The 23665-nt window shown below is 42.0% G+C and overlaps 2 protein-coding genes and 1 long non-coding RNA gene across 11 annotated transcripts in view; 1 reads left to right on the plus strand and 2 right to left on the minus strand.

Annotated features, from left to right (window-relative positions):
* Positions 1-1039, minus strand: part of SORBS3 (sorbin and SH3 domain containing 3) — a 24176-nt gene extending 23137 nt beyond the window's left edge. The window contains exon 1 of the mRNA XM_082402575.1: positions 898-1039. Coding sequence (XP_082258701.1) covers positions 898-1001 — 104 coding nt within the window. The 5' untranslated portion in view covers positions 1002-1039. The remainder of the gene's footprint in view (positions 1-897) is intronic.
* Positions 1-10661, plus strand: part of LOC309633599 — a 24444-nt gene extending 13783 nt beyond the window's left edge. For all 3 annotated transcript variants that reach the window (XR_014247643.1, XR_014247644.1, XR_014247645.1), the window contains exon 2: positions 1926-10661. This is a non-coding gene — a long non-coding RNA (uncharacterized lncRNA). The remainder of the gene's footprint in view (positions 1-1925) is intronic.
* Positions 10662-10819: 158 nt separating this feature from the next.
* The window catches only part of PPP3CC (protein phosphatase 3 catalytic subunit gamma), an 88809-nt gene continuing 75963 nt past the window's right edge, over positions 10820-23665 (minus strand). For 2 of the 7 annotated variants that reach the window (XM_082402597.1, XM_082402601.1), the window contains exons 11-15: positions 21189-21215; positions 20188-20269; positions 19482-19579; positions 12439-12468; positions 10820-11344 (exon numbers count right to left, since the gene is read on the minus strand). In XM_082402597.1, coding sequence (XP_082258723.1) covers positions 11127-11344; positions 12439-12468; positions 19482-19579; positions 20188-20269; positions 21189-21215 — 455 coding nt within the window. In that variant the 3' untranslated portion in view covers positions 10820-11126. The remainder of the gene's footprint in view (positions 11345-12438; positions 12469-19481; positions 19580-20187; positions 20270-21188; positions 21216-23665) is intronic. The other 5 variants (XM_082402598.1, XM_082402602.1, XM_082402600.1 and 2 more) reach the window with 3 other exon arrangements.

Raw genomic sequence — 23665 nt, forward strand, 5'->3', positions numbered from 1 at the left:
GGCCTGTTACAGCGAGGGTACTTAATGAATGCTTACTGCTAGTGGACAGACTCTGGGGTACGTACCACTTCTTAGCCTCTGGCTTGGCTCTGGGACCCCAAGCCAACCAGATAGCAAATACCTGCTGGACAATCTCAGATTTATTTTGGGAGTGATCAATTATAGATTATGAAAATATGAAACCATTTATCGCAGATCTACCGGGAGTTAGATTGGTGCCCTAAGGTCACCATGCACTTCAGAGTGTTTCCCAAGCACATCGTTCAACTCAAAAGTTGAGAAGAAAGGGAATGAAGAAAGATGAAACCATATTTTTAAATCCCTACCATCACTGATGCTATCAGCTATATCTTTCCCCAGTTCAGGTAAAAGAGCTATCCGGGTTGTGGTGAACCAGCTTGAAACAATCTCACATGCGAAAAGCGGAAGGAGAGGCTTAGGCTGAGAAGAGGCTTGAGAGAGAGAGGCATGCCACCTAGCTTCCAGTGTCTGCAGGGCTGTCAGTGTGGCAACAGACTGGCTGCATACTCCGAAGCAGATCCAAGGTCTCCAAGAAAGAGATTTCAGAGGTTCCAAGCCTGCCACTTGTGGGGCATCTTCGTAAAGGCAACTATTGCACTGAGTAAGGGAACTGAACCAGATCCCCTTTAAGGCCCCTTCCAAGAATCTCTGATTCACCAGGAAAGCTGAAGGGATGGGGATGGGATGGGTAGCCCCTGCCCACAGAAGTCAGCATCAGAAAGGAGGGAGGAGCTCTGGGACCACCCGAGGGCAGGCAGCAGTGCATCTCCCCTCTCCTAAAGCTTGGATACCTGCCCACCCCTAGGCGCCATCCTCTTCCCTCCCTCAGGGACAAAGTATGTGCCTGCCTCCCCTGTCACCAGTTTTTTTCCCCACCTGTCAGGATCCTCGCGATTAAGGGCCACATCTCTTTCATGTTCTTCCTTGTTCTCCAAAGATGGTGAAGCTGACAATCTTCCAACTCCAGGAATCCTGGCCATACCCCCTCTCACCAGCAGTGAGCTTCTCTTATTCTCTAGGGCTCTGACCTGGACTCCAAGATAAATATTTAATGTAGAGGGTGCAGCTGAGCCGACAAAGGTCCCGACTTCCTGTTTCTCACAAGGGGAGGTGGCAGCTACGGGAGAGGAGCTGGGGACTGCCTACCAGCCTCATCTCTATGGGAATGCGGAGCCCGGTAAACAGCTTTGTAGGAGGAGGTGGGGTAGGCCCCGCTGGAGACCTGAGCCTTCCTCCTAAGCTGCTTTGACTCCTTCCCGTCCGCTTAGGCCCTGCTGGGCTTATCACCTTCTCTCTCAGGTCAGAACCTGCTTTGCCCTGGCACCACTGGAAATAACTCTCCCTCTCAAGAGTCACAGGCTGTGTGCTTGGACCAAGGAGGAGCTATAACAGGATCCCTCCAACACACAGCCTCACAGGAGAGAGGATGAGAGATTGGTGGGAGCACAGAGCCTAAGGAACCTGGACCGACTCCTCCTTTTCTGCCCAAGTTTAGGGAGAAGAATCCCTCCGCTTTGAAAAGTGGGAGATTAAAGGAAAAAGAGTAGCGAAATCCAGAGATTCAGCCAAAAACCAGGTGTCTGATTTCTCTGCTCCTCCCTCCAGCCTCAGCTCTGCATACTGCTGGCCTGACCGGGCAGAGAGCTGGCATGGCTTAGGGAGAAGCTGAGGATAGGGAAGGCCGTGCTAGGTGACCTAGCTGTTGTCAACAACAGAGCAGATTCCTTTCATCCCAATGCACTATCTCCTCTGGCCAACTCCCTTATCGCCTGACAGGGACCTCTGTCCCTGTGACTCTTCCCCATCTCTGGCACGGTCTTTTGTCAGGGGACTGCCTCTGCCTTCTCAGGGCCACCTGAGCCATAGTAAACACTGTTACATAACCGCTGTGTTTTTTTTTCTAGCTATCTGATCCTGGTCGCAGCGGGCCCTACCCTCACCCTGTTCCTTGAGGCCGCCACCTTTTGTTCCACGGATTATCCCCCAGTGGGCCCCGTGTCAACTCAGGTCCGTCCACGCCCACCACACTCCAGGATGATTAGCCCAGAGACTACCAATAGATGTTGTGGCTCTTCACACGGAGGGGGAGAGGAGGGTTGGCTGTTCATACAGGAATGCGGGTCGCTCTGAACACCAGCCTCCGTCACCAAGAGGAAGGATGAATGGAAAGAGCACTTAGGTAGCTTTTTACTTAAGTGAGTAGGGTGAGCAGAGAATTCAGTTTCATTTCTCCAATGGGAAAAAGGAAGCCAGAGATCCCAGAAGTCGTAAACCTGAACTCTCAGTTCTTGAGGAGTGTCTGTGTCTGGTGCTGGGGGTCTGGCGTTCGAATGTCACCCTCAGATCGACCCTGAGCAGGCAAGTGGCTCCCGAGCTCTGTGCCTCAGTCCCCCCCACGTTAGACAAAGGAAGAGCATCTGCTATTCCTTCTTTTCTCCTCCACAGGAATGAGCGAACTCTCGTATATTCTTTAGTTAGGCTATGAGCAGGTGTTTAATTTGTGCTCTCAGAAGAGTGTTTTCTTCCCACCAGGGATACTGAGCAAAGCAGACCCGAATGGATTATCAAAGAAAGCACAGTCCCTTTTGAGGATTTTGGACTTCTCTACAGGGGAAGACCACAGTGACCCATTAGTGAGGAACTGAAACCAAGTCACATCAGAGACATGAGTACAGATCTGGACTGTTTCATCCCCTGGGCTCTATACCTTTCTCCTGGGTCCACTCCTGATTCCAGCTCTTGCTAATGTTGCCAGCCAAGTTCTACCCAAGGTCCTCATCAGGCCAAACACTCATGGGAACAGGAGCAAGAGAAGGGGAACACAAGGGACCCACTGTGGGTCTTGGAAGACCTTCTGAAGCTGACAATGGCATGGCCTAACCCAAGTGTTTTGGTATAGTTGCTGTAAAGCAAGGGATCTCTGTGAGAGAAAAAATACCCATTACAGGTCACAGATGGTCAGTGCTGGAGCCTGGCAGCCAGGGTGAGTGGATCCCCATGGGATACAGGATGAGGCCTTCAGGCCTGCCTGGCACACAGATCTTTCCATAGCACACACATGATGTAACAGCAGTCTATTCAAGGTTCTCAGTCAGCCACATCCAAACCCCGAAGGCTGGGAGAGAACTCAGCCTTTGGTCCAATTATCTAGTCTATCTTCAAGGAGGCCTTTACACTGACATCACACCACCGACTGTTCTCTCTCTCCCTCCTTTCATAGATGAGCAAACAAGCACAATGTGCAGATGGGGTGTCTTTGAGAAGAACTGAGCTGGATGGACCTCTTTTAGTTCTCAGGAGAGAAAGAGCAAGTGGCTGTCAGCTTTTCAGAAAGCAGATTTTATAAGGGAAAGATAAATAAGCGATGACCTCAGAGGGAAAACCCAGCCAAGTTAACTCAGCCACAAAGAAGGGCACACAGACCAGGAGCTGGAAAACTAGGTCTGCATCACCCTTTCCTAGCAGGTAAACTGAGATAAGGAAGATAAGACGGCTTGATTTGCTGGCCAGTGGACACCACGAGGTCTGGCCTCCAAACAAAGAATGACCTTGTCTTCCCACCTCCTTGAATTCTAAAATGAACCTTCTCCTGAACTGCAGCAACGTTAAAAAGGATAATTTACCATTATTAATCCACTGTAGCAAAACTGAACCAACTTTCTTTCTAAAACCTGAAAGTTGTGATAAAAAAACAAAAAGACCAGGCGATTACACATAGCAGGCAAGAAAGTACGGATTGGATCTAGATGTAGTGAGAGGTAAATATGAATTTGCATTTGAGTTCTTAATTTCCAGGCTTAAATTTTTTCTTTTTTTCACGACTCTGAAATAAGGGCAAATATGACCTCGTTTTACTGAAGGTTTAGCTGAGGTATAAGGACATTGCTAAGTTAGGATGCTATTGGGATAAACAAAGATCCCAAAATGCACACTTAACTCATTTGGAATGAGAAATCTGGGCTCGTTTTCGAGCCCGCATGTGGCCCTTGGTGTGTCTGTACCAATGGTGAAATTGCCTTACTTAAGCCTGGCTGGTCCTGATTTAGACTTCCTGCCTCTACTGCCATAGCTCATAGAATCCCCTCACTGATGCATTTTCCTCTCTAAAAAGCCTATCCCCTAACCCCCACCTGCCCAGAGGAGTTATTTTTCCTTGTGAGTCCACAGCACCTCATGGTATTTCTACTTTCCAGAGGAATCAAAGGCTGGTCTGACACTTCCTTTCTTGGGGGGTTCAACTCCACATTCAATTCCTCTCTGGCTTCTTCTTCTTCAGCTTCTCCCAAGATGGAATATATCTGTGTTTATTATTAGGACCATGTGCAAAGTTATTAAATTGCTATAATAAAATTTATTTTTATCTTTTGTAAAGACTGTACATTTTCTGGGATGTCTTTCTTCCTTTTCCTCAAGTAGCGGCCTCTGCCGGAGAAACCACAGAAGGAGCTGGGACTTGAGCGTGAGTTTGTGGTGGGCAAAGTGCCAGGAACGAGGCCAGGGCAAGGGAATGGGTTCTGAGTGGGAGAAACAGAACCACCACCGCAGCCAGCAAAGCAGATTGAAACTAGGGAGCTGAAGAGGTGAAGAAAAGAGGTTCCTTTTATCGTGATGGGATTCCTTTCCTTGAGGGGAGAATTCCTTGGCATTGTCAGAGACCAGACCAGACATCAAACATCAGGCTTTCTCTTGACTTCTGGAATTACTGAATGGGTAAGAGCCAAATACAAGTGTGTTCCACAAGGAAATAAAGGAAAGACACAGGGAGCCAATAAAGTTATCATTTAATTTCTTCTTTTTTTCAAGATGACTTCCAATGTACAGTAAGAAAGTTTTAACAAGTTAATTTCTTGTTCACAAAAAAGACTTATGGTTTCTGCCAATAAATAACATTTCCACCATTTGCCTTAACATAACCGAAAGCAAGAAAAAGCCAGTAATCTCTAAGCACAAGCAAATAATTCATCATTCAGAAAAGCCTTAAAAAAATTACACCACTAGCTAGTCTCATGTGTCTGACCCCCTCATTTAGGAAGCAAAACCAGGATCCTTTCTTGGAAAATGCCTGCTGACATTTCTATTAGGAAACAGAGCTACTGGTCACAGTGCACTGAGAAAGGAAAAGTGGGGCGTTCATGATGGTATCTTCAAAAAGTTTCTTTGACAGACAAAACCCGCATCTTTATTGCCACAAATCAAAATCTACAGTAGAGCTCCTTCTTATTACATGCACTTCACTTTAACATGAACACACACACACACACACACACACACACAAAAGTTATTTGGAGACAGCTATGTTAAGGGAGTGAAGGGAATCGGGGCAAGAACTTACAGGAAGGCAGTGTACGTGGCCCTCCTTTAGAGCTGCTCAGAGGGACGATCCACATCCACGTCCTCACTTCTTGATCTTACACCACCTCGGCTTGTCATGAGGGTGTAGAAGACGACAAGATGCATAACCCCGTCTTGGGCAAAGGTGTTATTTAGCCAAGTCTTGCCAAGGTTGATGGGGCGTGAGGCCACGGCCTCCCGGGAGGGAATACAGTCTCCAGTATCATCTTTACCTCTGTGACTGCATAGATGAAGGCAGCTAACCCTGACCCCATTCACTTTGGCTGGCTAGACATAGGCAGGTCAGGTCACAAGTCTCAAAGTAATATAGGTTTCCTCTTTCACACTCAGTCAGTGGCACAAAGCTCTACTGTGAATACAGTTCTCTGCTGGACTCAAGATAAGAGTAACAACCCTGTTTTTCGACTACACAACTTTCTTGCTCTATGCGCATCTGCCCTTTCTTACGGCTTTCCTATGAGTGTTTGATCACAGCAGTGCTGAAGAGGGACTGTGGCATTACAGTGCTTCGGAGGGGTCCTCCAGGTAATCCAAACCCTCCTCCAGCTATTGCTGGGCTCCCTAGACTGCCCTTTACTCTCTGCTATAGCAGATTTCAGAAAAGATACGGACCTGGGTGCCAGACAAGGTGGTATCCATGTTTATGACCACAAGTGATTTAGGAAATTGGAGCCTCATTCCCACAACTGGGGCTCTGGGTTCACGCGCCCTCTGAAGTCTTTCCTCCCGGGGTAGGGAAAGCTGAATAACGCTTGGAAAAACACTTCGGTTCCACTGTTACTGTAACAACTATAATAAATATTGGAGATTCTAGAATGATATCTCAACAAGTCTTTCTGGGTACGAAAGTAATTTTCAATACAAAAACTGGAGGAAAAAAACCTGATAATTAATACAAAGAAAAACTATGAATCAGTCAATCTGGTACAAGTTCTTCCTAAACCATTTTAACTGACTGGTCACCCAGATTGGTCAGGATGAACGTAACTCTCAAGAGCTTGAGTTTTATGTTTATAGATATGGTACAGTCAGAACTTCTGGAGATCAGCTACAATATCTACATAAAACAAGGGAGGGTAGAGGGAACAGATTTCAGCCTTACTTAATCCAAGAGGCCAGAGGGACTATTGAGTAATGACCATGAGCAATAAGTCTGGCTGTATCTCATGTAGGCATGGTTTGCAATATTTTTCTTACAGAGAGCAGCTGCCTCAAACTTTTTTGTTTTGTTTTGTTTTTTAATCTTTTGGCCGCACCCCAAGGCATGTGGGATCTTAGTTCCCCGACCAGGGATCAAACCCACGTCCCCTGTGTTGGAAGTGTGGAGTCTTAACCACTGGACCACCAGGGAAGTCCCAAACTTTGTGTTTTAAAATTACTCAGAAGAGGATCTAAGGGACAATGCCAAGGCCCCAAGTTATCCAATTTGAAGAAATCCCACCCTTGCTCCATAATGATATTAAATAATAATAATCTGTTTACAAAACAATTAAGAGCTTTTCTTTTCCTATTTTGAATAGTGTCATGAAGTCAGTTATCCTGTTATCAGGATAAGAAAGCAAATCTTTGCTATTGAGAAAAACTTGATTCATGGAACTGCAAATGTTCTGCAGAACAGAAAAGGCAATGTAAATATAGATAAAAGGGTATGAAAAATACTGATATTCCTGGAGAGTCTGATGCTTCTATCCCTAGGCAAGAAGCCACATCATGCCCATCCATAAGCCATTTTCACTTTGCTGGTCAATATCTAGTCAAAAAAGGCCAGCGAATCAGCAATGTCTGTACCCGTAACCTAAGTGTTACCTTGAGGTTTTAAAGAAAACAGGCTGCTTTTGTTTTAGCATTCCATCTCTCTCTCTCTCTCACACACACACACACACACGCACATGCACACACACACGGCTTATTCTTTTACTTTTCCTCTAAATATTCAGAACACAGAGATTAAAAAAAGATGTATGTTTTGAACTTGTATTAGATGAGTTCTAAAATTTTTATTAACAAGAACTGTCATCTGATCAATTTGTAACTTCATATGACGTGGATGTAAACAAAATTGGGAAAACTGGTCTTCGGGAAGTGTCATTTCTAAACTGGTATTTCAGAAAAGTTTACAAAGGAGCCCTCTGACGCGTGCCCCCCACCCCCATGAGAGAAGTTGAATAAGGTCTCTGTGGACTTTAAAGTGAAGGAGAACAAGAGAAAAGTATTTTTAGTATCTTCAGAACATGCAGGGGGAAGATTTAGTAAAAACAGAAGAGGCTTTGAAAACAGCAACACCACAGAGCGCTGACAGCAGTCAAAATGTTTGTTTGAAATGATGGCCCCAGGCAGACTATCAGGCCCCAGGTAGTTTTATGGCAAACTCAGGGCAGGCCACCAGCCATCTCGGGAGCTACTGTTCAGATTAAAACATTAAAAAATATGTTAAAACCCTCCAATGAAGTCTAAAGGGAAGAACAAGTGCTGTTATATCAATATATTCCTAAGGTTCATGCCTTCTATTATTTATTTTTCTTACCTTTAAAAAAAAATTTTATCTATTTTAATTATTTATTTTTAGCTGTATTGGGTCTTCATTGCTGCACACAGGCTTTCTCTAGTTGCAGCGAGTGGGGGCTACTCTTCATTGCGGTGCGCGGGCTTCTCATTGCGGTGGCTTCTCTTGTTGCAGAGCATGGGCTCTAGGTGTGCAGGCTTCAGTAGTTGTGGCACGTGGGCTCAGTAGTTGTGGCTCATGGGCTCTAGAGCGCAGGCTCAGTAGTTGTGGCGCACGGGTTTAGTTGCTCTGCGGCATGTGGGATCTTCCCGGACCAGGGCTCGAACACGTGTCCCCTGCATTGGCAGGCGGATTCTTAACCACTGCCCCACCAGGGAAGCCCCAGTTCACGCCTTCTAAACTGTCTTGAATCACAGGTACAAATGCATATATAGCTGCACTGCCTGCCGGTCTGGCTTTAAGAAGCTACTTGTAGGACTTCCCTGGTGGTGCAGCGGTTAAGAATCCGCCTGCCAATGCAGGGGACACGGGTTCGAGCCCTGGTCCGGGAAGATCCCACATGCCGCGGAGCAACTAGGCCCGTGCGCCACAAGTACTGAGCCTGCGCTCTAGAGCCCATGAGCCACAACTACTGAAGCCTGCGTGCCTAGAGCCCGTGCTCCACAACAAGAGAAGCCACCGCAGTGAGAAGCCCGTGCACCGCAATGAAGAGTAGCCCCTGCTCGCCGCAACTAGAGAAAGCCCACGTGCAGCAACCAAGACCCAACGCAGCCGAAAATAAATAAATAAATAAATTAAAAAAAAAAAAAAGCTACTTGTACCAGACACACTCACCACACAACTTTCTAAAGTGCTGAAATACACACCCCAGCTTTCTACAGAACATAAGAAATGCCTTTACCTTTAGAATTCAACAGGATCTTCAAACCTAACTTCCTTCCAGAGCTGCTGCTATGCTCTTTTAAACCCCCTCAAATTTTCTTGAATCGTGACCACTTAACTCTCTACTCCGGCTGAACCTTCAGCAGCTCAAAAGGTACCTGTAAAATACATCTTTTCGCATGGCTCTGTCAAGGAAAATTGCTTTATCGTACTACTTCATTTTGGGAAGAAAATGAAGACCTTCCTAAGTAATTGTCTTTTTTTTTTTTTCCTAATACTATCTTTTGCTTATAAGGATTTGTAGTAACTATTTCACTACTTGCCTGCTGATTGAAGTCCTTAAGATTGAAGCCCACGGTTTCTACCTGTGGACTGTGTATGTATAACAATAGCCTCAATGGAAAAGAGAAAGGAATCAGGGACTCCCATCTATCAACCCTGTCCTGTGAACTGACTGTCACATTAGGTGAGATTTCCAAAACAGCGGCCCTTTCCCTATTGGGATTGGGGGAGGGAGGAGTATGAGGATATCCAGGTCATGAATTCCTTTTTGATTATAAAGAAATGATGATCAGTAAAGACAGCTACTGGAGACTCTTTCTCTCCTCTTTCAAAGGTTTTACTCACAACCCAATAAGAGATCTTTTATCTCCTTCCCAATATCCTTCCTATCTTTTTTGTTAACAGAGCAATCTACGCCCCCAGATTCCAATCTCCAAAGTGCTGTGATCTCTGTCATGAACAAATTGGGAACTGTTCGCAAGGCACAGGAAAACAGAGAAAGATGGGCTAAATTCTCATTCTTCTAATGAAATTATGTTTTGTTTTGAGCCGTGCCACACGGCTTGTGGGATCCTAGTTCCCTGACCAGGGATTGAACCTGGGCCCTCAGCAGTGAAAGCCTAGAGTCCTAACCACTGGACTGCCAGGGAATTCCCTGAAATTACGTTTTTTGAAAAAAGGTTTCTGGTGTCCTTGAAGCTCCAAACATAAAGTACTACTGTCTGGGATACTTGCTTTAATGCTGGACTCCTACATCCCAAATGACATTAAGGAATTCCACAAATATGCCCTTTGGTGTAGTGTGGCCCAGACATGCACATTCACTACAAGGCTGACCAATGAGTATTATGACATGGCACCTGTCATCAGGCTAAACCAAAAACGGGAGTCTAAGGATCCCTGAAATTTCCTTCACTAGTTGGTTGCGACTTGAAAAACTAAGGAAAGATTATTCAAACCTTGTATTTGATCACTTGTTTTTGTATTCCAAAATATGCTGACAGAGACTGACACACAGTTCAACATAATGAGTGTTGACAAATGGAGGAACATTCCAGTAATTGATAGACAGGAAATCCTCACTCATCCCATGCCCTTTAGCAGGACTTCCAGTTCACAGGGGTACCATTTTAACCTAGTCAGTTTCCATTACCCCAGTTGGTTTCAAAAATGCTGACACAGAAAAACAGACGGACGACGGGGAGGATAGATGTGAGAGCTGATGCAGTAACACAGAAGGGCATAAACACTTCTTACCATCGAAGGTTCTACAGAGGGCATTTATAAAATATTTAGAAATGTCGCTTCCTTTGCAGATGGGGTAAATCACCTACTGTTCAAAAATAAAAGCAAAACGATCTGGCAACAGTTAAGAAACCTCCAAAGTTCTAAGCGAAGTTTAAACCAATCATGCCCACGGTTAGATGAACAAATTTTAAGTAATTCTACGAAAATCCCTCATTATTTTTTATTTCGCTGTACTAGAATACATTGAGTAATTGAGAATCCAGAAGAAAGTAGGTTATTATGGAAAACATTTCCCTTGGCCCTTAAAATCACTGGGTTTGGGTTATTCACTTAGGAGTTCTACTATAATCAAGTTTTCCATAAGAAGAGAAGTTTTAGCCACTGAAATCTAAGAGATCTTCTTCAATGGTACCCTGTAGAAAGGAAAAAAAAACCAAAAGAAAGAAAAGAAAAAACCCTTTTGTGTTTGAAAAATGATTAGTCTGAAATGAAAGATATTACCCTCCAAAAACAAGAGAAAAGGCTGGCTAGTTCAAGTCAGAAACCCAGGGTAGAGGTTTCCAAGGCCCTTTTATTAGGGGAAGGTCCCCTTTATAGCACAAGACTTCACTATGTATCAGACAATCAGATCAGTTCCTAAAAATTAGGGGGGAAAAAAAAGGAAAAACAAAACACATTCACTTTTTATGTATATATTAAACATAAATTAAAAGAATTTATAAAATGGTCACCTTTCTTACAGAGTAAATGCAGAGTGTATTATGAATGCACCTCCAGGTTTAAGTTGTTTCAGTTGTTTTTGTTTTGTTTTCCAATAATAAATAAATAAAATTGATTGTTAAGTCTTGGATCCACCTGTGCCACAGCAGGGCTCTGAGTCATTACTGGCTCTTCTCCCCTTGTCACTCCTGTGCGCAGCGTTTGGTTGGACCAATTTCACCGGCCCATCAAAGTACTGGCTATCTTTGCGGGGTGGCATCCGCTCATTAATTCGGTCCAGACCTCGGGCTTCTTCAAAACTCCGGATCCTGTGCTGAAGCGAGAACCCTCTGATGGCTACAGAAAAACAGGAAAGGGAGGAGCTCAATTAGACAGTAAAGCGACCAGCTTTAAGTTTCTTAGCATACAGCAACCTCCTAGAGAAAAATACAGAAGGGTGGCTGTGGAGCACATGTCTGGTGAAGGGACTGAGCAATATTTGATTTCAATTAGCCTGGTCTGAAGCTACTGCTTCCTTAAGGCCCAAAGGGCCACGGAAACTGTGAAAGTCATTTTCATAGCTCAATTAATCATAGCAGAAGTAGACCTGACAAAAAGCCCCAATACATTTGAAAGAGTCTCTTATGGGCCAGAAACGTGCTCAGTGAGAGAGAAAAAAGGCAACACTAGAATAACAGAACAAGTTAAGCAGAGTAGCTGCTCTAACACAAACATCACACAGACCACACAAAAAAGTTTGTTTAGAAGGAGAGCTTTTTATCTTGCACAACCAGGAGCTGAACGTAAGTTAAAAGCCATCTAAAAAATAGTTCCTAGATATTTTCTTTCTGATTGAACTTTTGTGTCACCAAGGAAAGGCATTCCCATTGTGAACCATCTTATCTAGATACAGAACGATTAAATTTATAACACAAGTTTATCGATTCCAATGGTTTTCATCCTCAGAATTCATAGATAATTTGTTACTTAAAATTTGTTTTCATAGAAACAAAGATAATTTAGCTTGACTGACTTAGGGCAAAATCAAACTAACTCCTATCTACTTTTGCCTCCACTTTTGATGTCCTTTGGAATCATTAGATAAAGAGGCTGATGGTTTGAATTTCTGATAATCAAATGGATGCCTCTTGGATATGGAAGGGCTATGAGATTACACCATCTGAACCCCCATGACCAGCTGCTTAAGCTTCAGTCATTGCATTAAAACTGAGAGAGCCCAGAAAGGACTTCAGCTGTGGAGAAGGTCATTTAAATTAATGCAAGTACAGGACACAAAGGAAATACTTTGTGAGCACGCCTAGAGATATCTCTCCCTTTCCTCACTGTTACAGTTCTGGTGATGCAATAATAAAAGATTTCGAATGTTGACAAAGCTTTTAAAACTAGTAGACAGACACATGATCACATCTATCATAGGAATATGGCCATACCTTCCCGGGCCTCTACCGCTTCTACTGTGGCTGTAAGAGGCAGGAGCAGTGGCATGCAAAAATGAAGGCAGAAAAAGAGTGAGTAAACCAACAGCACCGCTGCCAGCACAGACATCCCGGCGTCCCACCTTTAAGCCTATTCCCGTGCCTAATAAAAGTCGACTAGTTAGAGAAGCGACAGGATTACTGCGAAAAACTAAATTGGGGGGAAATATGAGGTGGGGAGAGTTTCTAAGATTGTTCACATTGCGAGTGGCACGAGAGCCTTTCAGCTAATGTCATCCATAGCTAAGACAATGGGGCCAATCAAGCTGACTAGAAGAAACAAAGAGTTACGACGTTTTCCTCATTTTAAATAGCCAGCTGGGGCTTCCCTGGTGGCGCAGTGGTTGAGAATCTGCCTGCCAATGCAGGGGACACGGGTTCGAGCCCTGGTCTGGGAAGATCCCACATGCTGCGGAGCAACTAGGCCCGTGAGCCAAAATTACTGAGCCTGCGCGTCTGGAGCCTGTGCTCCGCAACAAGAGAGGCCACGATAATGAGAGGCCCGCGCAGCGCGATGAAGAGGGGCCCCCACTTGCCGCACCTAGAGAAAGCCCTCGTGTAGAAACAAAGACCCAACACAGTCATAAATAAATTAAAAAAAAAAAAAAAAAATTTAAATAGGCAGCTGCTAATTTACGTCTTAACATTCACGTATCAAAATATGTCCAGTCAAATCATTTAATATTACAACTGTTCTTTAGTTTGTGATAGTTCAGATGGTATTAGATGAGTAGCTGCTGTGTCCTATTAAAAAAAGTTATTTAAAAGTATTTCTTAATGATTTCAAGCAACTTGTGTGGGGTCCAACTGTCCTTAATGAAAAAGAGTGGCCGTTGAATAACAGACTGGCATTTGGAAGGAGAGAAAAATGGGTTATAAGTGAGGGGTTATTTCTTTTCCGGGGGTGGAGTACTAAGCTGGCAAAGGCAAAAATCTATTCAATTCTGAATACAAATTCATGTACCATCTGGGAGGAGAGACACAGCAGAGGCTGACATTTCCAACCCACATGGCTTCCATTCGCTGTGCAAGAGAGCAGGCCAGTTACTAAGAAGGCCCTCTTCTCCTTCACTTTTGGAAAAGGAAGCTATTTAAAAATTAGTATCAACAGGTAAACTTTCTTGCATCTTCTTTTTGAGACAGTAAAAGCGCTAACATATGAAAAGGTTACCAGTTGTAGCAAGAAAGATCTTATTAGGAGAACCCTGTTAGTTCCTCCAATACTAATTTTTTAAAAGAAGGCAGGGAAGAATAATGAACAGTAACAGTTTGCTGTTCCTGAGGCTTTTTATATCAATCAGAGAGGAGAAACTGGAAGAACTGAAAATTAACTTCCCAAGGCAATGGGGAAAATGGAAACTTGGAATCAACTTATCAACTGCTTACATTTGTCAACCATGTGTTGGCATGTGTTAAAGCAATGTCACACCCTCTCAAATCTCCTCGCATAGAACAAACAAACTTTCACAAGAAAATTATAGTGCCTTCAAACAGTACATCACAAAAGCAACTGTTAAGAAGTGGGAGAACAAAGCTTTACCTGAAATTGTATACACAGTGTTGGTTTAATTAGAATTTAAAAGCTATGTCTGTGGCAAAATGTGTACTAGTATCACATTGTTTTGGGTCCTCCTAGAACTGCTTTTTGCATTGGGTATTAAGATAGCCTGCACTGAAGGACATTCCTTATAAGAAACAGTCATATAAAACTGAGAAACTGTTTTTTTTTTTTTCTTTACTGAAATATACTTTTCTTTACTGAATGAGATTTCTCTACTGAAATATAATTCACATAACCATAAAATTCACTTGTTCAAAGTGTATAATTCAATGATTTTAAGAGTTGTGCAGCCATTACCACAATCTATGGTTAGAACATTTTCATCACCCCCCAAAACCCCGTTTCCCTCCCTCATCCCTTCCCCTAACTTTACAGTCAACCACTAAAGTACTTTCCGTCTCTACAGATTTGCCTGTTCTAGACATTTCGCATAAGTGGAATCATATAATATGTGGTTTTAGTGACTGGCTTCTTTCACTTAGCATAATGTTTTCAAGGTTTATTCATGTTGAGGATTGTATCAGTACATAATTCCTTTTTATGACTGAATAGTATTCCATTGTATGAATATACCACATTTTGTTTATCCATTCATCAGTTGATAGACATTTGCGTTGTTTCCACTTATTGGCTATTACCATGTTACCATGAACATTTGTGTACAAGTTTTTGTGTGGCTATGTTTTCATTTCTCTGGGTATGTAACTAGGAGTGTAACTGCTGGGTCATATGATTAACTGTATGTTTACTCATCTAAGAAACTGCCAGATTGGTTTCCAATGTGCTGCTCCATTTTACATCCCCACCAGCAGTGTATGACGGTCCTAATTTCTCTCCATTCTCACCAACACTTGTTTCTATCTGCCTTTTTGATTACAACTATCCAGTGGGCTTAAAGTGGTATCTCGTTGTGGTTAATGTCTAATGATGTGGAACATCTTTTCACATGCTTATTGGCCATTTGTATGTCTTCTTTGGAAAAATGTCTATTCAATTTTTTACCCATTTTAATTGGGTTATTTGCCTTTTTATTATTCAGTTCCAAGAATTCTTTACAGTTTCTAGATACTAGTCTCTTATCAGATGTATGCTTTGTAAATATTTTCACCCATGCTGTGGGTTGTGTTTTCACTTTCTTGATGGTTCCATTTTCAGCACAAAACTTTTAAAACTTTTGATGGAGTCCAATTTATAACTGACCTGTTTTTTATCTTATGGTCTTTCCTCTTTATTTTGGCTACTAGGAAACTTGGAGTCAAATTTGTGACTATTGGCTTTCACTGGTTTGTTTTCCTTTGTGCTCCAATTTCCAAGCATATTTATTTCCCTTCACTGTGTTAGATGTATACTGTAACTTACTCAAATCCCCCTTGTTCCAAGGTATAATGGGTATACCTTGGTATAATACCTTGTTCCAAGGTATAATGGGTATACCAAGGTATAATAAGGGTATAAATGAATGTAGGCTATAAGGCCATATAGGATGGGATATTGTTGGTTGAAGGCTCTCCAAGTAAAGTTACATGAACAATAAAAGATCTTTTCCAGCTAATGCTCCAGTTTGCCAGTGAACCTGTGGAACTGAGACTCTGATGAGAAAATGACAAATAAACTCAGTTCTTGTCAATCAATAAGAGAGAATAAGAAGCTCTAAAAAGTTGGCTGAAGATAGACCAAGGATTATAAACAACAAATCTCCAAATAACACATCCATAAAATTCTCTTTGCTACTTATCCCAGATTTGCAGATTTACTCTTTCAAATCAAGGTCTAGAAAAATTTCATTCAGATTAAAACAACAACTTTGTGAATCAGCAAATTTCCAAAACTTTTCAAGAAAGGATGTATAGGATGTTCCTTTTTTTCTTTACCCATATTACTACCCATTAACTCTAAAATGCTTTGTCAGAGCTGCTCTCAGAATATTTCACATGACTAACAAGCAAAGTAATGACAAAAGTATTTTGCTTACAAGAAACTGCACATCTGAGAGGAAAAATTCAATCTGAAACAGTTTACTGATTCTTCCTATGAAACTACAGAAGTTAAGAAAATTAATTCTATACTTCCAAGGAGAAAATGTTCACTATTCCTTATAAATAACTAAACTCTAATATTTCAGTATTCAATTTGAAAGAGAAGGAGGAAATCAATCCTATAAAAAGAAGAGGGGGAAAGGGGGCTGTTCCTATTAATCAATAGCCCTGGAATGTTCACAAAATGCAAAGAATTCCTATAAGAGGCAGGGTGACAAGGAAAAGAAAAACTTAAGTAGAAGCAATTCAAAAAACAAGGGGGCCAAAAAAGCAGTGAAACTCTACTTTAAGTTGTTAATGCCTCAACTCCAGTTTTCATGCCTAGAATTAGTCATCCAATGATTTGATCTCACATTTCTTCCCCTTGCTTGACCAGATCTGTTTATTCTGACAAATATCAACCTTTTCATTCCTGGGTTCCATAAAGCCCTCTCCTTAAAGTCAACGCCCACGTAATTTTCAGAACTGACACTCTGGTTGAAGAGGTGACTGAGGCACTGTTGTAGGATATGGTGTGCAGGCAAAGAGGCAAACTCCCTTTCTGATTGAGAAACTCTAACCCCCCAAAATTAAGGTATAAAACACACAAGTGAGGCATATGATGTGCATAAATCTGAAGTGTACTGCTTAATACATTTTTATATATGCATGCACTTGTGTAACTACCACCTAGATAGTGATATAGAACTTTCCCACTACTCCAGAAGTCCCCTGTGCTCTTCTGGGTCCATATGCTCCCACCAGAGGACGTGCCATTCTGACTTCTTTTACCATTGATGAGCCTGCCAGTTCCTTTTTTTGTTGTTGTTGCTTGTGTTTCTGAGAACAGAAAGCACAAATACCTATCGAGTGTTTCATTTCAGTGCCTGGGATACGGTGAAGCTCTTTTTTAATAAAAAATTAATTATTTATTTTTGGCTGCGCTGGGTCTTCGTTGCTGTGCGGGGGGCTTTCTCTAGTTGTGACGAGCGGGGTCTACTCTTCTCTGCAGTGCGCGGGCTTCTCATTGCGGTGGATTCTCTTGTTGCGGAGTACGGACTCTAGGCGCGCGGGCTTCAGTAGTTGCAGCATGCGGGCTCAGCAGCTGTGGCTCGCGGGCTTAGCTGCTCCACGGCATGGGGGATCTTCCTGGACCAGGACTCGAAACCATGTCCCCTGCGTTGACAGGCGGGCTTTTAACCACTGTGCCACCAGGGAAGTCCCAGTTCTTTTTTTTTTTTTTTTTTTTTTTTGAAAACAGAAGAATAATTTATTCCAAAAGATAGCAGAAATAAATTCATCCTAAAAGTATACTCTGGCATAATTCTAGTGGGACAGATCTTCCCTCTGAACATGTTCTCCTATTGACCGCCCCACTGGAGTCTTCCTGTCTTGTAACAGTTCTTAAACACTTTGCTGATTCCCATGCAGTGAGCAGGCAGGAGCCACCTTCACATCCACCGGTTCCATAGAGAGAGTCACACGTGCCCCAGAAGATCAGCATTGTCTCTCTCAGAACAGCGCACAGACGCTTTATGGAGCCTGCACAGCTTAAGTAGGTACATATTCATCAAAGTATAGAAAAGGTGACGGGGAAAAATACTGCACTGTAGAATAAGATGTTCAAATGTGCTGTGAATGTTTAAGGCAGCTGATGGCCAAAATAGGCGAGTCAAGGAAGGTGGTCTAGGTGTGGAGGTGATTTAACATCTCTTCATGACTAGAGATAACCGCAAACTGAACAGGTCACCGACAAGGTGATGATAACTCCCAGCTGGGACCCTCAGGGATGAACCAGGGCCCCAAGAAGCTGACGAAGCCCCAGAACACGCGCATCATGATGAGAGGCACCGCGAGGCCCATATACGCCACGGCTGCTGCCCCGCCGCCTCACTTTGATCCCACCCAGAAATGTTAGTCTGCCTGTTCTTGCACATCATATAAATCAGACAGTCTGTGCTCTTCTCGGTGTAGTTTTTTTAGTTTACCATGATGTCTGTGAGATTCAACCATGTTTTTGCATGTATTCATAATGTTATTTTTTATTGCTGAGTAAATTCCATTGTATAAATATAACACAATTTATCTATTCTATTATTGATGGACATTTGGTTGTTTCCCATTTTGGACTATTATGAGTAAAGCTAAGGTGAGCATTCTTATGCACATCCTTCGGTGGACATATGCACTAATTTCTCTTTGATAGAAACCAGGCATGGGGGCTTCCCTGGTGGCGCAGTGGTTAAGAATCTGTCTGCCAATGCAGGGGACATGGGCTCGAGCCCTGGTCCGGGAAGATCCCACATGCCACGGAGCAACTGGGCTTGTGAGCCACAATTACTGAGCCCGCGCGCCTAGAGCCCGTGGTCCACAACAAGAGAAGCCACTGCAATGAGAAACCCGTGCACCGCAATGAAGAGTAGCCCCCGCTCGCCGCAACTAGAGAAAGCCTGCGCGCAGCAACAAAGACCCAACGCAGCCAAAAATAAAATAAACTAAACAAAAAAAAAACAGGCATGGAATTGCTGGGTTGTAGGGCAGACATATGTTTTGCGTTATTGCCCAACAGTTTTCCAAAGTGGTTGAACCAATTTACAAACCCACCAGCAATGTATCTAGTTTTAGTTCTCCACAAACTCATCAACACTTGGTATTGTCACACTTTTAAATTTTAGCCATTCTAGAGAATATGTAGTGGTATCTCACTGTGGTTTTATATCCATTTCCCAGATGAGTAACTATTTTAAGCACCTTTTCATATGCTTTTTGGCCATTTTAATACCCTCTTTTGTGAAGTGTCTGTTAAAATCTTTTGACCATTAAAAAAATTTGGTTGTTTTGTGTTTTTCTTATTGAGTTGTACTTTTTTTTTGCCACAGTGTGCGGCATGCGGGATCTTAGTTCCCCGACCAGGGATCGAACCCGTGCCCCTTGTGATGGAAGCGTGGAGTCTTAACCACTGGACCACCAGGGAGTCCCTGAGTTGTAGTTCTTTATAGACTCTGAATATAAGTCCTTTGTCAGACATATGTACTGCAAAAATCTTCTCCCAGTTTATGGTTTGTCTTTTTCCTTTCTTAATCATGAATTTCTGTGAATACACGTTCTTAATTTTCATGAAAGTCATTAATTCAATTTTTCTTTTAAGGTTAGTATGTTTTGTGTCATATTTAAGGACTCTTTATCTACCCCAATGCCTAGTTTCCATACTTTCTTCTGGGAGTTTTACTGTTTTAGATTTTACATTTAAGTTATAATTCATTTTGATTTAGTTTTTGTGTACGGAGATCCATTTTCCCCCAGAGATAGATATCCAATTGCTTTAGTACCGTTTATTGAAAGAAGCCCTAAGTTTCAATTTGACATTGACTGCTAGGTAACGGGAGCACACCTTCCACGAAAGGAGCATTTCTCATACTCACCTGTCTCAATAGTCTGCTTTCCTCCTGAGAGTACACCCAAAGGAAGCGTACCTGTAGGAGTCAGGCCCTTGAGAGTCAGCACACTCTCACTCTCTTCCCTGCAAAGGAAGATCAAAGCCCTGGGTTAATGCTAGGGTGTCTACCACTCAGTACCTACAAAGATACTTGAAAGGAGTTAAGAAAAGGTGCGCAGAGATGGAGGATAGGTTCTCCTTCTCCCTACCCCTTCCCTGACCCAAAGAAAGGGATGTTTTCTGTAAATATTCCAATTAACAACAATTAGCCAGGTCTTGCTTTTCAATTAAAGCCATTTAATAGTCAGGTGCTGTTCTAATGTTTTCCATATAGTACCCCAGATAATCCTCCAAAGAACCTTGTAAGGCAGATCTGCTATTCTCACTCTTTTACAGACCAGGACAATGAGGCACAAGACCACACAGCTGAGAAGATGCAGAGCCAGGATCTGAACACAGGCGACCTGGCCCCAGAGTCCACACTAAATCACTGCACTCACTGCGCTGTATCTAAGCTCGTACCAAATAAATGTTTGCCAGGCATTTCTAGGCACTTCAACATGTAGGTCTGATGCAAACTGTACTCAACCCAGAGACCGAACTCCAATTCTAAAAACACTGTTCTGAAATCAACTTCTAAGTTACTCTCAAAATGCTTTTATCCCACACTGTAATGACAGAGTTATCCTTACCGAAGAATTGAAAAGACCCGTGCCATCTTCCCAATGGCTCTGATTTTATTCTTGATGATCTCCTTTCGAACTGTAGTGCCTCCTTAGAGAATACAAAGAATAAGTGAGTTAAAGGAATATGTTAACAGGTTAGTTTTAAAAAATGCAGGATGAAGCGTCTTTCTAAGTTAAATAAATTGTTTTTAAAAAAGAAATCAAGGCCTAAGTTTGTTTAAACAAACCAAAGTCCCAGGAAGTTGTAAGGAGCAAGAGAAAAAAAATAATAACCCAGAAGAGAGAAAAAAAAAGATGATGTAAAAAATGGAGGGGCCACAAAAAAGACAGACTGAGTGGATCTATGAGGTAGGAACTTATTTGTGGTTTTGAAATGTAGAACACAGGGAAGAATGAAATACACACATATAAACAAAGACAGTTGCTACAGCAAAGATCTCTTTTGAGAATGCTGTGGGCCACCTCAGGATGCAGGGTTTGGCCTGCCAAATGGCAAGTGATGACTTGAGCAGTTGTCTTCTGCATGTAAACACAACACACAGCTAGCTCTCCTGAACTTAGTGAGAGCTGCTTTCATTTTAAAATCCTCACTTACAAACTGGTGAGTTATTTCCTACCATAGACAACTGTGCAGTATAAATTACGATGATGGGTAAGGTATTTTATAAAGCAACACCAAAAAAGTTAACGTTAAGACTTTATAGCCTTTTCTCATCCAAGATTTAGGAAACAGCTCACACATGAGAAGCCAATGTCCAGGCATGCATCAGGTGACCGCATTCAAACGTCAGAAACTAAGAAATGTGGCCTCTCCTTCCTCGCCCCCCAGCTCTAAATATCCTGCAGGATCATACAGCAGGGTTCAGAGGAAACATATACATTGAAACAGAAAGGGAGGATGGAGGGCCTGTCTGAAATTATTCAACTACAACTAAAAAAGTCTAATTAATAGATTGTGGTGGGACAGACAGCAAGTAGTAAGCTCATAGCACATTTTGGTCAGATACCTTTCTGATAGCTTGAAATGTAGTGATCTTCAGGGAGAAGAGACACCAAGAAACAAGGAGATGAAAATAGAAATATGGGAAGAGAAATTTAAGTTTGCATGGAAGAGAGAAAAGAAAAAATCAAAGCAAAATGCAATGAGAGAAGCAGGCTTTTATCTTTATCAGCTCAGAAGAGATATCCTTGGTATCATGATAGAATATTAAATTACAGATTTCTTGCCAGGAGTTTTTCTATTTCTTAAAAGTTTTACATTAATTCACATCTATTATTTTCCAACATACTCTATCCCCATAGATCATGAAAATAAAATTAGACAAAGAAAAAGATACTATTTGTGGAACAAATAATGCTGAAAACAATGAATAAAAACAAAGGACAGAATGAACAGCTTACAAATCTCTTAATAAGAGCATCATGTTTTTATATAATGGATTCAATATCTTCTCATATCTTTCTAGAGATATTACAGTTTTTCCATTTTTAAGTTTTATATTTTCTTCAGAATCTCAAGTTCATTTGAGTTGCTTTTTGCTGTTTTTGTTGTTGTCTCTCTTAGAGACTTTCCCGAGGAGTCCTATAATCCTTGGTGCCTGCTCCTCATTAAGAATGAGGAACTAGAAAGCTTTCAGAGTTGGTAGGTGGGCTGCTGACTTGGAGCTTTACATACACAGAATGACCAGGGTGGGTCTTTGTTAGGGAATTCTCTGTATCAGTACTGAGGATGCATATGGTCACTTAATTCACCTGTTTTTGGCAAAGTATCGATGCCCTCAGTTGTATCCTGGTCCAGAAATTCTTTGGTTTACGCTTTTTAGAGGTTAGCCTCCAGTCTTGGCGAAGAGGCAGCTAGGACTTTAGCTGCCTTTCAAACAGCTTTTACCTACTCATTTTAGCTCAGCCCCCATCTCCCTCCTCCCCTCAACTCAAGGTCCCCAATTCTAGCAACTGGTGTAGGCTACCAATTCCTTTGCTTTTTGAGGATTCTGTACTGGAACTCGGTATTCCCCATTACTAAACCGGGCTTTAGCTTTCTTGAATCAGCCAAGTCAGTAATACTAATTCATTTGTTTTCCAGCTTCCAAAATCCCTACAGAAATCTCCACATTTTTGTAGGCTTATAAATTTGTAAAAATCTCTTTTATCGTGAAGTATGATAAACATACAGAAAAGTACACAAAACAAATGTATAACTCAATGATTTATTAAAAGCAAATGGCCATATAACCAGTCAGGACAATAAACAGAACCCTGCCAGCACCCCCAGATTCCCCACCTTGGGCACTTCCTAATAATTAGAGTCTCCCTCTTCCCAAAGAAAATCATTCTCTTGACTTCTACTGAAATCACTTTCTTGCTCTTCTTTATAGTTTTATCATTTAAGCATGTATCCACAAGTACAAGTTTTAATTTTTTTTTAATTTTATGTAATTGGAACAATCAAATAATGTATTTTTGTGTCTGGCTTCTTTTGCTCAACATTATGTTTGTAAGACGCATCCATGTTTTCCCTGCTCCTGTAGTTCACTGTCATTATCGTACACAATTCCACTATATGAATATGCCACAACTTATTTATCCTTTCTACTGTCAGTGGTCATTTGGGCTGATTCCAATTTTTGGCTATTGTTGAATTCAGCTGCTGTGACTATTCCAGTGCATTTCTCTTTGCTGCACATATTTCTCTCAAGTACATTCCTATAATTAGAATGCTCAGTTATAGGGAATGCATATGTTCAACTCTGGGTAACAGTTTAGCATTATCTACTAAAGTGGATGTACCAACTTACACTTCAATATATGAGCATTCCTGTTGCTACACATTCTGGCCAACACTTGATGTTATTCATCTTCACTTTTAGCCAATTTGGTAGGTGTGTAGAATCATCCTTTGTGGTTTTAATTTGCACTTTCATGGTGACTAATGTGGTTGAATAACTTTTCATATTTTTACTGGCCATTTGGATATCCTCATTTGTGAAGTGCTCATTCAAGTCTCATCTCACTGATCTGTAGTTCTTTATATATTCTGCATGAGCCATTTTTTGGTTATGTAGCAAATATCCTCTCCCACTCTGTAGCTTGTCTTTTCACACTCTTTTTTAAAATTTTAATCTAATTTTATTTATTTTTTTCCACCCCGCCGCATGCGGGGTCTTAGTTTCCTGACCAGGGATCGAACCCGTGCCCCCTGCAATGGAAGCACAGAGTCTTAACCACTGGACTGCCACGGAAGTCCCTTCACACTCTTTAAATAGAGTCTTTTGATAAATACAAGTTCTACTTTTTTAATGTAGTCCAATAGTTTCCTGTATCGTTAGTGCTTTTTGTGTCCTGTTCAAGAAATTTTCCTCTATCTCAAGGTCATGAACACATTCTATATTATAAATACTAGAAGCTTTATTGTTTTGCCTATCATATTTGAATGTATTAATCCATCTGGAATTTATTTTTGTTTGGAATATGATAGGGGTCGGGT

This window comes from Balaenoptera borealis (genome assembly GCF_965194805.1).
Source record: "Balaenoptera borealis genome assembly, chromosome: 8".
Taxonomy (NCBI): Eukaryota; Metazoa; Chordata; class Mammalia; order Artiodactyla; family Balaenopteridae; genus Balaenoptera; species Balaenoptera borealis.